Here is a 15,842-nt window from a genome sequence, read left to right on the forward strand (position 1 = left end):
CTGAATCACCAATATAGCTCAAAGAAGATGAGATGCACCAGCCAGAGAGCACCTCTGGGAAATCCAACAGAAATGAACCCAGTTCTTAGTTTGGAGACAAATTGGCCAGGACTGGCCAATTTTCCTGTCCCTAATGAGCCAGGCACCAAAATATTTTTTGGGCGGTGAGCCACGTGAACACGTACCACACACTTCAGGCAACTTTGGGCTGGAAGTGCTCTGGAGGATGTGGCATTGCCTCCAACGGGATCCCATCACCCTGCTTCAGAGAGTGACCGTGTACCCGGGAAGCTGTTGGAAAGCCTGATCATTCCCGTCCAAGGATCACTCAAGTACCCCCAAAGACAAACCCTGCTACCAGACCTGTGGCACAGCAGTGACATGGGCTGTGGCTGCACAGTCCACATGGATGAGACCAGTGGTACGTAAAATCACTCTCCTTTCCAGCTTGGAAAAAGATTCAAAGAGGTTAAATCTCTGAATTAAATGCAGAATGCAGTTTGTCTTATTTGTTGAACGTTTCTCTAACATTGCACAAAAAAGCAATTCTGTAACTGTGGAAAGCAACACTGGGAAGTGGTGCAAGCACTGGAGGAACCTGCCCAGCAGCCTCCCAGCCCTTCCCTCCACACTGCCTGGCTTGCAACAGCAAGTGATGGAGACTGACATAAGACTTAAGAACATATTGCTACATTTTCAAAGTCTTCCCTTTGAAAAGCCAGCAGCTACCTGTTCCTAACCCCATTCCCCAAAGACGCTTAATTTGCCTTTTTCCTTCTGTCTTCCACCTGTGAGGGAAGAGACATGTTATCACTGCGCTTCTTGCATCCCAATTTCAGCCCCCTGCTCCCACAGCTGCACGCTCACAGCAGGAGGTGATATGCACCATATTGCACAAAAGCAGCTCTTTTATGCGACATCTTTGCTGCCATTTGCCAGGGACGGGGCCACTGCTCCCACTCCAAATGTATTCTTGCTTCCTCCTCCACCTAAAGACATCTAATTGCAAAGCCTGTATCTCTAAGCACAGGCATGCAAGCTCTCCAGTGTAAAGCGTTTTAAAGCTCTCAACACCGTATGAAATGCTCTCTCCTGTTCTATTGTGGTAAATATGACTCATAACTGCACATCAGTTATCTTCTCTTTCCAAAACATCACTAAGAAAGAACTCAATTTTAAATCTTCTGTAGGAATTTAGACCCAGTTCATCTGTTTCTCTTGTCTCCTATAGCCAGGTACATTTGAAGCTAATCCAAATTCCATAGGTCAAGCCTTGTTCGTGCTTGGTTATTTGTAACATCACTGGAAGGGGCTACAGGAGGGTTTGTTCATACCAAGAGCACTTTTAGGGGAGCACAGGTTGGGGAGGAGGGAGAAATCTTTTTGTGGCCGGCATCTATCGGTCTCCTAGGGGTCGCAGTGAGATCCTTCAGAGGCCGAGTACAGGAGCATTCCCACGTCCTCTGAGCATCACGCCTAGACAGCAGGTTGATGATATTAGCACAGTCTTACCTAGGCTAGGTGTGCTTCCTGCAGACTGAAACACTTCAGACAGCAGAGACTGCAGGAGTCCATCCTACACTCCCTGCATTGCTAACAGAGGTGATAATTTATATTTATCATTACTAGAAAATTTTAAGTTTAGAGAGGGTCAAGACATGATCTAGTCAGTAAGAGGACTGGGGGCAGGGTGCCAGAGACTATGTCTACATCAGGAGCGTGACTTTCAGCAAGAGGTGATGGAAATTACTATGTCTCCCCTTGTTCTTACTGCACTCAAAGCACAAGAAGGCAGCAGAGCTGGAAAATGCTCTTCTGTCCCATTGCACTTCAATAGCCTACTTCAATATGCAGCCAAGAGCGGCAAAAGGGTCCTTATGGCTGCTCGTTGTTCTGCAACTGGTCATTTTTCTGGGGGCTTGTCTATAAAGCAGCTTATCATAGGCTAAAGGTACAGATATTGTCTTAGTTAATGATTTAATTTACTCTATGCAAGTTGTGTCCAGACATTCTCACTTCCTAAGAATGATGGAGGCTTGTGGTCCCTAGGAACTGCTGAGTTAAAGCCATTCTTAAACTGTCAGAGCATCCACACACCAAAAATAGATGTAAAAATCTACCTGTTTTCACCTGTGGTGAAAACAATGCTGGTTTGTGCAGAATATCTCCGGTGTAAGGCAGTGCCATGGACTGTTTCTCTTGATCAATTACTAACTTCCAGGACAGATCCAAAATAGGGAATCTCCTCAAAAAAATTAATAGTAATTTAGTTTTAAAATCTAGTTCGACCACTCAAAAAGTCTCAGATACACAGAGACAGGCTCTGCTGCAGCATCAACCAGTTTTAAGAGGCACTCGTCTTCCACAGAGCAGGGACTGTCACCTTTAACAAATGATTAAGCTCCTCCATGACTTGGCTTCCTCATTTATATGATGGTTATTTGCAAGGTGCTCTCCCAAAACACAGCCACTGGCAAGTGTAAAAGGGAGGGGAGGAAACGGCTCCCTGACTTGACACGGTCACTCGGGTCTGAAGGAAGATGAAACGTGAAAGGAGAGAGAACCCAAGATAATCCATTTTGCAGCACTGCCAGGGGCCACGGAGTCTGACCTACTCTGCTTTGGAAAAGAAAAGAAGCGCAAAGGACCGCAGCGGTTCTCGGGAAGGCTCGAGTCTGCCAAGAGGTACCAAAGCGTTCAGGTTCAAAATGCTATTTCGACAAGGTGTTTGCTTTGTCAGAAGATGATGTCCAGCCCTGTGACTGCTTCAGCAATCAGTGGTAGCTGATGCATGGAGCACATTAGCATCATCTCCAGAGAGCGCCTGTTTTCTCCCATATGAGTCACAGATAAGATGCTACAATGACAGTAGAAGTCTGGGCAAGTGAAACATATGCCATTTTGGAGTGGCAGGAAAGCTCTAGTGACTTGGATTTGCTCCTTATGGACATCTGAAGCGAGCAGAGTAATCTTCTCACTGCTTCTTACAGTTGTCACTGAGAAAAAACAGTGCACAAAGGTTGGATGACAGCAGAGAGGTAGAGAAAGCAGGCAGAAGAAATATGAAAATTAAAACAAACTCTTCTGTACCTTGCACAGATGGGAGGAAATTTCTCTGTAAAAGTTTCCATCATCACAGAAACCCCTTCTGCTATGTAAAGAAGCAATTTACCTTTGAGGGGGAGAGGAAATTCAGCAGAGGGGGAATAAAGCAAGATAAACATAAAGGGTGGATCACAGAGAGAAAAAAACAGAAGGTAAAAGAGTGGAAAAGCACTGATGGGGGAAGCTGGGTAAGAGACAAGGAGGAACTGTTAACTGCTCAAATAAACATTTTATTGCATCTGCACGTAAATTTTAAGCACTTTAAACACCGGGGTGACTGCTCAGTAACTCCCTTTGCAAGGAGCAGATTTGTGACTAACATGACAAGAATCAGCAATGCCCAATTTTCACTGCCAGCAGATGCGCTGCAGTTATCAGGTGCAGATAAGGTGCAATATTTGGTCAATGAGTTTTGAGGTCACCAGTAATGCCCGTGGTGGAACTAAAACACAGAACATATGGCATTTCATGTGCTGAAACTGTCAGACTCATAATTAACTGATTAGAGTACATATGGTGCTCACAGACAGTGTAAATCTCTCAATGTAAAAAATGCTGGAGACCATTGAAGGTGTCAGCATGAGCTCTCCTTGCAAATCTCTCTTCATTAAAGTTTCATATGGAGCCAAGTGTGTTGTAATAAAATCGCTATTAATGGAGTTATATTTATGATGATTTCTCTTCCGTGTAGCTGGATTTAACTTTTCAAACACTAAACTCCACATCAGAGCTTTTTCACAGTAGCTGCTGCATGCACAGAAGCTTCTTGTTTTGTCATATTTACCTTGAAATTAGAAGTAATGGGAGCTAAGGTAGTAAAAGTTAATCAAGATTGGCAAGAAAACTGTTAACATCGCCAGTATCAAAACAAAAGTTCATGCCGTGATATAAATACAGCTACAATTCTGTTTATTTTAAGTATTTATAGCAGGCTGGCCAGGGACAAACTCATTCCCTCTTCAGTTCCAAAACACACTTTTGGTGAGTGACACTTCATTAACCATGTGAAATAGGCTGACACAGCCTGCTTGCTTTTCCAGTCACCATTTCAGATGGCATTTTTCTTTGCATCTCCTCCCTGCTTTACATGCAGTACTCCGTAAAGTGCTTTCCTGAACCTCTCCAGCCAGACCAGCACTGTGGAGTAGGGGCTCAGGCTGGGGGCAAGCAGTCCTGGGGAGGACAAAGCAATCATTTTCAGTCCCAGAACAGACTACGTGTTTGCATGTCCATGCATTAGAGATCCAGCTTTTCTCATCAGTCATTAATGAAGGGGATTTAAAAAGTTCCCCATCAGCCTTTCTTTGTCTTCCAGTCCTCTGCCCCATCGGGCTCTGACAGGACTAGTTCTTAGGCAGTGACACTGCATGTCTGAAGTGATCCGGGATGAAAGCATCCTTCTGCATTTCAGTTTCTGGAAAGGTGCCTGTCATCCCGGCGATGTCTGCGGTGCGGACGCAGCAGCGCTCCCAGCAGCTGTCCTGCCCAGCGAGGGCCGGGGAATGAGGGAGTTAGGCACGACTCAGTGTGTCACCTAACTCCATCCTCCCAGCGTACATTAATAAACTACTCACACACAACCCTCCAGGGCTTACACACTCCTCTCTCATTCCCTGTGTTCTTTTTAAACAGCTTCCCACCTCCATTTATACATCAAGCAAAGGACTTATCAGAGACCTCATCTCTCTAATGAGTTAAAAGCCATTGCCTCAACCCAGAATCTTCCTAGTCCCACGTGGCTTCCTCCTCTTTCCTACAGCGTTATCACTATCACTTGGTCTTCACCAGCGAGCTACCTGCCTCACACAGGGCTGCTGCTGGAATGGATGGGAAAATCTCCATTTTTAGAGTAAAGGAAAATTCTTGTTAAGAACATCACTTTTTCCCCCTCTATGGTTTGTTCAGAGGTGGGGCTGCTGGTAACAGATTAGGGCAGCCAGAAGAAACAAGAAAAAAAAAGTATCAAAGGGTTCTCTGCTAGGGAGCACAGAAAGAGATTTTGGTAAACTAAGTACTTGATAGAAAAAAAAAAAAAGGAAAAAAACAGTGATAAAAGAAGTCAGGGAGGAGAGACATGGTGCATGGTGTGAATTTTAAGGTTTATGAACAAAGCTGAAAGGTAGAAGCTACAAAATGTAATGCAATAGGATGCATTTGCCTTAGAGGCTACACGGGCGTTTTAAACTCAAGATGCTCCTGGACCACAGCGATACCTGCAGCGATACCTCCCCAGCGGAGATGCAGTGCACAGGGACTGCGCAAGGGCCGCTCCCGCAACAACCACACAGTGTTCCCAGTGTACGCTGAGCTGCCAGAAGCACTGCTCTGTGGGCATAACTGTGGGTACCTGCAGTGGTTAACTAGTCATCTTAATTGTTTTCCACTCTGTAACCAACTTAGCCTAGCAAAAAGTAATAGTGTCTGCCTGGCCTTTTCAGCTCAGATCCATCACTCTCTCTCTTTGCAGCCTCCCCAGACGTTACCTGGATCTCATCAGACTCGTTGTGCACATTGCTGCTTTGCTGCCACGTGCGTGATGCTCACAGACGGGCTCTTCCTATTCTTCTGTACTACTCTACAAGCTGGTTGTGTACTGCCCTCCCAAGCCCATCCGCACCAGGGGCTCCCAGCATGCCCCGACCCTTCTGCCATACTGACTTAAATGTGTTGAAGTTCCCATTTTCCTTCCCTTCCCAGCCCTCCCCATCAGGGACTGTTTCTCCCACATCTCAGAAACAACTGAGGCTCCAAGGTGCCGCGTTCCTGCCGTCTCCTCTGTTTGTGAGATGAGTCATGCAGGTGTCAACATTTCTAAAATTTGTACAGAGGCTCAGCAGAGCCGGGAGGGTGCAAAGCATTATGTTAGAAGTTATTAATAGCTGCTATCGACCAGTTCTTTGATTTACAGGCAGTTGATTACAGCTGCTGCTCCTGATGATGAGGCACCAGGAGTCCTGCCTGTACCTCAATTTCCCCTTCCAGTTTTCAGATTTTTACTAGAACAAAAAACTTTCCCCCAAAATTTCAAAATAGATGGGCTTCAGCAGTCAACACTGCAGTGAGAAAGGCAAACAATCAAGTGAAGCGTAAAATTTTACTTTACAAGGGGAATATCAGGTCTTTGGATCCTGCTGCTAGCAAAGTCTTTGAAAGGCTTAAAGGCTGACATCACACAAAACAAACCTCCAGAGAACACAGCTCCTTTCTGAAATTTTCCATGTAGCCCTTAATCCATATCCATGAAAACAAACTTAGAATTTGTTCCCTATAAATAATTGGAGGTTCCCACACTCTTCCATGCTTTCACAGAAAAAAAGGTCATTTGCTATTGCCCAAAGATCCCATGCACATTTGACCTATTCAGTGAAACAATTTGGAAAATTTCCCTCCAACAACCCCGAGCCACTGTTGGAAACAACTAAGGAAATAGGATAAAATAGCCACCTATCACTTTATGTCGGCGTCGACTAATCCTGCTCTGTCTGGTGGTAAGCAATATGGTGATCAAAAGACAACGTAGAGAAACATTCTGAGACAAATTCAGGCAAATTTGCCTTTTATCTGATGTTACCAGCTAACTCCTCTATCAACTTGCCCAAAACTTCACAGAATTCCTTTTCCGAGAAACAGGGATGAAGTGGATCTATACCATGATACTGATCTATACCACACTATGCTGCTCTGCTTGCTAAGGCTTTAAAGGTCACTGGAGCCAGTATTGCCTGACTCAAGTCCCCCCTACCAACACAAGAAAAGAGCATTTTTAAGGATGCCAGAAGCAACAAAGAGGTTTGTGCACAGTGGGACAATCCACTCTATGGCTTGAACATGAACCCGAGGAGCATCAATTTCTACAAGTTTTACTCCATTTGAATTATGGCATCTATAAATCTATACGATGGTGGAACTAGGCATGAAGAAAGGAAAACTCACATACTTATCACTATTGTAAAGCCTATGTAATAAAACTGCAGGCTTCAAGATCACCGACATATTCCAAATATTTCAACTCATGACCATAAAGCCCATTCCACTATGACAAAGTACAACAAAGAAGAGGGGAACTATTTGGCAAATGCATGTTAACATTTACTACAGTACAGTTACATTTCAGATTACAAATTTTCAAAAAGAGAGCTAAAAATGGTATAAGAATTCCTTCAAGAAATACTTCTATCTTTGGAAAGAATGTTTTTTCTTAGAGAAAACTTAGTAAAAAGCATTTAATAGAGTTACTGGTATTCTGGGGTTTTCAGGCCCAATGCCAGGAAGCGAAGAATTAACAGCAGACACATACTTTACTTCTTCAACCCTTGGAGTAAAGCTCTTATAAACACACACTCACTCACACTGTGTACAGAAGAGCGATATACACATGCGATACAGTGAATCACTTCGACTAGATCACAGAGAAGACATCACACCTGCTACATTTCTTTACCCTTTTACTCCCTTTATACAACCCTTTAACCCGCAGGGACTAGCTGTCACTCCAGCCATGCGGTACAGCTATGCCTAACACAAAGCAGACTCATCACACCCAAAGATGATTATTCTTGGCTTCTGCCAGCGTTAGGTGCAGAATAACAACTTGTGGGTCTTATTGATCCTGGAATTTCGAAGTCTGAATTTTGCAAATTTGTCTTCTGTGAGAGCAGATCACATCACTAGGTAATGCAATCTTAAAGGTCTCAACTACTTCACCCCTGGGTTTAGAGCATGATGCTTCTTTATTACCTCCAGCTCAGTGTTATGAGCGTGCAGCTTCTGCACCATCTCCTCGGCCTCACGCATACGCCGGTTCAGCTGGGGCGAGTGCTCCGAAGGGGTCAGCTCGCTGTCGTACGACTCCAGAATTGCTCGCATCCCATCACGCTCCTGTCAGGAAGAACAGAATCCACCTTTAGGGATAAAGCCCCCAACCTCACTCCAAGGAGAGGGTTCCCAGAACAATATTGTACATTTTTGCCCATTGTTCTTTTACACAGCAAAGAAACCCTGATGGATATACACTCATCGTCTTCATATCGGCATCAAGCCACAGATGAACACACAGTTCTAATAAAATAAACGTTGCTGCTCTGAAAACTGAAAAGTCAGACTGTCTTGGGTATAGAAAACCACATATCTCTTGCAGGAAAGCAACATGCATACACTCTAACAAGCAGATGGCCACTGAAAACAGAGCCTGCCTTCTTTTTGGAGACATTATTCTAATTCAACATGGCTGAATGGGTTTCTTCCGCAAAATATTTAGTGTAGTACTTGACATTTTTCCTGCCAAAGAGTTCCAGCAACGAACGAACAGAATTGTCACAACAGAAATGAAACAGATTTGACAACGAACGAAGTGGCTGAGAGCAAATATCCTCTAAATGGTATGTGACTTACAACTCGTTAAACACTGCCACACTCACTGTTTATAATAAACATTTTTTCAGAGGTTAATATGTCACAGACAATGTGTTTGGCTCACTTCGCTCTTTGCTGGCAATTATAAGCAAGCATTTGCAGAGAAAGACAAAAAGAAGGATCCTTCTCGCCTCCCTGAGAGCATTCACGCTCCCAAGTATAAAGCTTGGGCTGAAAGCTAAAGGTAAAACTTTGGGGGGGCCCTGGTTGAAGCATTTCCTAATGCATTCCCAACTTCAGATAGCACCTAACGCCTACCTCCAATGCATTGATGGAGAAGAATGGGGACAAAAGGCTGAAAATTTCAAGAAGGCAGGTGTGTTTTAAGGAGATTACTGTTTACAGTGCAATATCCATACAGGGATTAGCCAGCCGATGAAGTGTTTTACCTTTTGGCCGCACGGAAGAACCTTGATGTTTGTGAAGCTACAGAACAGGGTCAAAGAAGCCCTGGCCCCTGGCATAAATCCAAAGAGCAAAAACTCCGAGGAAATCTGACAGTGCTGCCGCCCTTTCACCGCTGAGGTTTGCTACCTCGCCCTGTTACAGAAATGCAGGAGCGTTCTGGACAAACCAGTTCTTTCGTGTGAATTTTGCCATCACAAACATCCCAAATGTTATTAGAAGACCACTCAGCTTTATAGCTGTGCCATTCACACCCAGACCAGGCTGCTGCCACTACACTGAACCTGGAGCACTTATAAACCCAGCTTGGCCGTGCTGAAATACTTCGCTGGGATCCTGCTCCCTTGGGGAAATCAGGAATTGCCAGGGTAGGAAAAAAGGCCCTTTTCCCCCCACCCCCAAATGAAAAAGGCTGTATTTCAGAGAGCGAAGGTGACGCTAACCGCTCAGCCGAGCAAGCCTGTATAGAAAGGTTATCTCCTCCTTCAAAATCTAAAGGTCAAAGACTGAACGTGGGTAGCAAGTGTATGCGTGGGGAAGGGAAGGAAGATCCGAATTCAAGGTGTGAAAATAAGACGAGGGGCACCACCAGAGCTCCAGTTCAGAGCATGTCACGGATTGAAAGGTCAGCCAGGATGGTTGGGTTGGTCAGCAGGTAAAAGGACCCCAAGACCAAAGGACAGCCTGAGGCTCTGCAGGAACTGAGTTAATAAAATAATAAAGAAAAACAGGTTTTAACATAAATAGTACTGGAAGCTATTACTATCCCCTTGCTCAGGCCTGACTGAAGAGAAATATTTTTCCAAGGAAAGAACGGTTTTGCCATAGTTTAGAAAGAATTATTCATCTGAGAGACAAGTGAAAGGAAATACTTTCATGTTACTGCAGAAGAAGAAAACCCAGCCACACCACACCTGCCTTGTAACGAACTTGTTTAGCAGAAAGGCAGCAGCACAGGATCGCTCCATCCTCCTCCTCCCGCTCCAACGTACACACAGTCACCCAGTCCGCCCAGTGCACTCTCCATAAGGCAAATGGCTTTGCTCAGGAGATGACTTTCATTCCCCATTTATTGCAGAATCATGGTCTAGAGCACAGAAAAGAATGTAATGATGGCGTTTAGCGAAGGTATTAGTTTGATCCTTGCATGTTGTTGCAATTAGATACGCAATTCCAGCATCCTCTCTCTTTCTCTGTACTCCTAGCTGCTCCGCTATCCTAATTTTCTACTAAGCATCTTTCATCGATGTGATAATTTAACACTGCAATGTTCTCTCCATTATGGCAGGGCAGTCCCAAAATCCTTAGCACTTTTTCAACAGCAAACAGGACCCCTGGCAATTCCCATCACACTTGGCTTCCAATTAACTGCTATTAGGTCATTCGAGTCATCCCCAGCAAGATCCTAGCGGTTCCCCAAGCTGTTCAGCTTCTGCTTTCATGTTAGGACGGGAAAACTGCATGGGAGCAGGACATCTCTACAGGCTGTCTTTCCCCTAAATTCAACTACAGACCTTGCCCTTCAAAGCCTTTCTCTTAAAGAAAGAGTAAACTTCTCAAGAAAAAACACACGCGGTAAACAAGCACAAGCTGTATCGGAAAAAAAGGTGCTGAAAAGCTGAAATAAAGGGCGGTACAATTAAACACTTGATCCTGAAGTTTAGTTCTCCTCTTTAATTATTTCTAAATATTAATACTGTAATGAAATCAATTCTCAGCTTCCAACAAGTGGTCCCCAGCTCCATTTTTTAAATTTCTCCCCATCAAGAGCACTTACCGAAAGCTTTTCCCTCCTTCCTAAAGGTCTTGTTAGTTTGGCAGGAAACAGAAGTTCTTGTTGAGAAGTCCTCTGTCTAAAAAGATTCCCTAAAATGTAATCCTAATTTAGTAATTGCTGCAATATCTCCTCATCCCACACGACAGGATATTCCCCAAGCCCCATCAAAAACCTCCCTAGGGACTTTCAGATGCCCTTTCTGACCTTTTTTCAACACCTCTGCTTTCCTGCTTTCTATCAGGAGAGTATTCATCAGAATTACTAAAAAGCAGTTCCTCTGGGAATTTCCAAAATTTACCCAGCACAGGGCATCTCTGCTAATTCACCATGGACCTTAACACTGGCACACTTCCAGGTGCTTTTTACCTCGACCAGTTTCAAATCAACACCAGAACAGAAATGCAGCTTACTCTAAATATGCCCTAAAAGCAGAATAATTGGTTCTGATGTTCATTATAAACCTAAGAAATTAATGCCCCACAGCAAACTCTGGTGCTGCAGCTTGCAGCTGTGTTTGAGGAGATGTAAGATTGAAAAAGAGGAAGGATAGTGATTTTTTCAAAGGTTGAACAGTTTCCCTTCCTTCTGCCAGCAACAGCCAATTCACCAAAAGAATATGCCTCCTACTACTGCGTAAGTAACTAAAAAGAAAACATGTTTTATAATCTTAACCACAAACTAGAGCTAATCCCATGAAAATCTGCTACAGGATGGCACCTTTACAAAACGCCATCCCTAAGATCAAGCTGCTCTCCAGTCCTCCCACCAGCTCCTCTATTCCCTCAATGTAAAGCCAAAACTCGACCTGGCTGGCGAGTAGCTTGAAGCTAAGGGAAAGTTTCCTTCCCCAGCATTCACACATCAGAGGGCTACCAGAGTGGTTTAGAAGCAGCAGTAATATAAGTGCGCTCCTCCAGGACTTTTGGGTTAATTTTAGGGAAAGACCTGAGAACTGTTCACATAAGCACCATCATCATCATCATCCCGACCAACAACCCCCACGTCACTGACGCAGTGCTACCGCACGACTCCAAGGGCAGCCCACGGCTTCAAATATATGTATTCTGAGGAGTATGAGAGTGACTCCCACCTGTGTATTGGAAGCAACTGAAGAGTAAAATACAGCCCCCCCCCCAAAAAAAATAAGCCATCTGACCTCACAGACATACATATAAACTCAGGCCCTATTCCTGTTGATGGTCGTTAGCCCCTCCTCAAACATATATGCACACAATTCACCACAGACTTTCTAATTAGTTGAAGAAAAGAAAAATCAATAAGAAAGAAATTAAAGTTACAAATCTAACTGAAGTCAGTCACACACCCAGGGAAAATTTGTTCCTGGGGTAAAGTTTATCTAGTGTCATAATTTTATTGAAATCCTATATCTTCCTATTGACTTTTATCGTTTCAAGCTGGATGCCAGAGTTATCATTATTAGAGCCTTAGTGTTGCTTGAAGGCCCAAGGTTTGGGTTCTTTTTTTTCCTTTTATAAACAAGCTGTAATTGTCTGGTTTATTGATCAATAAATCTTTCAACTGCCTCTCTTCCCTCGGCTTCTGTTCTGGTAAGTCTCCTGCACCATTCTTTGAAAGAAAATATAGGGTTTTTGTTTTTTAAAGAACAGATTGTTTTGTCATTAGCGATGAAAGAGCAGGAATTGTGCCGGTCGGTTCCGATAATGGCTTTTTAATGACAGATTCTAGTCACAGTAAAATCTGCTTTATTTCCACACGAGTGAACTTCAACTATTAATCCACAACCCAAACGCACAGCTCGCTTGCTCTCTCACTTCTCTCACAGGGTTAGAGCCTGGCAGAGGAGACAGACTTTGTAAAGTGGAATCATAATGATATTTCCCACTCGGTGCTTTTTTGATGATACAGAAATATTCCTGTTCCTAGTGTTAGATGAGCTTTTTGTTTAATTAATGATAATTTTTGGAGAATGTTAATAGCCTGCTTCATTATAGGAAATCAGTGGCAAGATTTCCCCCTCCTCTTCCTCTCCAGACTCCTAACTCCAAATTAGTTGTAATAAGAGAAAATTTCGAGACTGAAGAAAGAATATGGAGCTTTAACATCAAACAGATGTTATTTGCAATCAGGTATAATTTAGCTAACTATTCCTTGTAAAAACACAAAGAAAAGAGAAAGATGACTGTGTAACAGAGGTCTATGCTTTCTTGCTTTAAGCTACACAAATACAGACACAGAAAGAGGGAGATGGTAACTGGGCCTGACCAGATGTTTAACGTTAATAAAATTAGCAGTGTGAGGTGTGCGAACATAAGCCAAAATATGGTCAGAAATAACTGAAAGAATACTTAAATTTATTAGATATATCAGGATATATCTAAATACATAAAATAGATAAATATATCAGGACCTATTGACAAAATACTTCCTTAAGATACTTCAAAAATTAGCCACGGTAATCTCTGCTCCACGAGCAACTATCTTCGATGAACTCACGAATGGCAGGACAGGCCCTAAAAACAGGACAGAGGAACAAATCCAACCTTTCAAAAGAAGGATGGATGAGGAGATACAGACTCTGGCAATTATAAATTACTTCAACATTTTGGTATCTCATAAAATACTTGAAGAAAATATGAACAATCCAATTGCAAGTAGCTAGAGAAGAATTAGGGACAAGAAACAATCAATTGAACCTTAATATGAACAATACCAAACCAGTCTGATTTCCTTCTTTGACAGGTAACTTGCCTACTGAATAAAGGCAAACAATAAATGTGATAAATCTCAACTTCGGTGATGTGTTTATCAAAGAGAAGGATTACAATTCAACATCATCTCTGTAATTTAGAGAAATGAGTTTGTATCAAGGTGATGAAATTCATTAAAGCAAAGCACAGAGCCCTGCAAGTTGTGTAGCAACACAAACACCAGGTATCATTAATAGGTTGCAGCATCAGTTGGCATCCTACCCCTTCTCAAAGCCGCCCGTTCGCATGTACCTCACATGAAACACGTGCATCCCACCTCAAGCTCGTCGGGTTACGGGCAGCTGCCCTCGGAAAAGCCACGGAACACCACGGAAAAGCATTAGCCGGGAAAGTGCACGAGGCTACTGACAATTAACAGGTTCTGCCCCAATCTGATGGCTGGGGGAATTGATAAGGAATTGATGTATTGTTAAGCCTTACTTTATAATTAGGTTTCTCTCTTCAAAGACTATGTTCACATCCCATTGCCTTATAGAAAATGGGGGGGAAAAAAAATCAAAAGTGACAGCAAGACCCAAGAAACAGGGGCTGAAGGCAGAGCTGTGGCTAAAGGCACATTTGGTGAGACTTGCTGCTACGGGAGCTACATCCCCTCAGCTCCTCAGCTCCTGACCCTCTTGGAGCACTGCTAACAAGAGCTAATCGAGTCTTCCAAAACAGACAAAAAAACCAAGAGTCCTATGCCAAACAAAACCAGCAAAAATTAAATTACCAGAAACTTTTCAAATCCTCCTTGTCCATAAGCAGTATCTACTATCACCAGAGGGCAAACTGTTCCCCCTTTCTCTTAGCACCCTTAACTTTTGTACTAATCATCTTTAAACCAAAATTTTCTGTTCCCAAACCTCCAAATAGCTTCCTTCTCAGCTACAGCCATTTCTCAACATTTCTCTGTGGCTGACCTATTTTCACATTACTTTGCAAATTAGAACTGACTGCAGACACATATGTATATACACACCATTGACTTTCTACTCAAGACCTCAATTAAAACAGCTTTTACAAAAAAGCCCGTTAACTCCATAAAAATAAAAACATCCAGCAGATTTCACTACCCTTGCACTGATAAGAACATTATAGAATGGTTTTTCAAAATACTCTTACCTCTGAAATGTGACTTTCTAGATATCAACCCTCTGTGTGCATTTTTGCCCCTCAAGCCAATATAAGGCTATTGCAGGAGTCCAAAGATGGATTTAACCTATAAAGAAGCACTTCAGATGTATTGTGCCCTACAACCAAGGCTTCTCCAATGAAAATAAAATATTTGTTCCTTATAAGTCCAAGTACCTCCATCCGTGTGTAACCTGAACAGGTGGGAGAGAAGTCAGAAAGTCTGATGTACTCTGTGACACAAACACAACAGCAAACCACAAATTAAGCATCCTTATCTCTCCCATGGTCTCTCTACAACTGATGGTTTTCATCACTTTTTCTGATACTCTCACAACAGAGCCATTTTCTTGCTAGGAAAGGTTCCGTATCATTAAGGGTGAACACCAACTTTCCACCCAAGGTTGGAAGTCTGGAGAAAGCAGCCAGGAGGGGAAACTGCGGTGAGACGAGGACACAAACAGGCAGAGAGCTCGAGAAAGACGATCAAAGGCTGGTTTTAGGTGCCAGAACAAGGCATTCAGAGACACTCTTAGCTTCCCAACCATAATTTCTTAGATTTTGGAGAGACTCTCCAATCTGACTCCTCTTTTGGCAAACATTCAGCAGGCAGCTTTAAATGTACACCTCCAAATACCTGTGTATCTTACATGCTCTTACATTCCGTAAGTTTTTCTCCAGATTTATAGTTCTTCCTTTCTAGCTCTTGTCCCTCACCTCCAACACTTCTCTGCAGAGGGCTCAGCTTGACTTATATCCTGGCAATGGTCCAGAGCAAATAAATCCACTGTAACTCTTTTAATCTGTCTCTGATAAATCCCCTGCTTACTATCTTCTGGAAAATTGGGCATGGTCTCTAAAAGCCTCATTTTGCTTATAGCACATACATATGCCAGCTGACAAGCAATCATACAACTGACACGGCAACAAACTAAATATTATCTGACTAAAATACCCCTGGGGTCCTCTTGCTTCACAGTGAGTTTAACATGTTTAGTTATGTTTCCTAACCTCCTGCTGCCGTGAAATGATTTTATGATTTTTCTTCATTTAACTCCCTTCTACTGGAACGCTCACCACTGCCTATCTCTAGCACAAGCTTGTTTTTCTATCTTGGTGTATTTCTCATCTCTTAATTCAAAAAACCCTCCGCTTTCTGCCATTTCTCTTAGCCCCGCTGCTCAAGCGGTGGCAATCTTACACAAATGTGAAGCTGCCTTATTCACCTACCTCAGCACAGGGCCATTCTCCATCTGACACCAGTATCTGACACCGTGCGC

At 43.2% G+C, this 15,842-nt stretch overlaps 1 protein-coding gene across 2 annotated transcripts in view; it reads right to left on the reverse strand.

Moving 5' to 3' along the window:
- Positions 1 to 15,842, reverse strand: part of MAD1L1 (mitotic arrest deficient 1 like 1) — a 379,609-nt gene that overhangs the window by 212,053 nt on the left and 151,714 nt on the right. For both annotated transcript variants that reach the window (XM_075165310.1, XM_075165311.1), the window contains exon 12: positions 7,843 to 7,983. In XM_075165310.1, coding sequence (XP_075021411.1) covers positions 7,843 to 7,983 — 141 coding nt within the window. The remainder of the gene's footprint in view (positions 1 to 7,842; positions 7,984 to 15,842) is intronic.

Source organism: Calonectris borealis, chromosome 16 (genome assembly GCF_964195595.1).
Source record: "Calonectris borealis chromosome 16, bCalBor7.hap1.2, whole genome shotgun sequence".
NCBI lineage: Eukaryota > Metazoa > Chordata > Aves > Procellariiformes > Procellariidae > Calonectris > Calonectris borealis.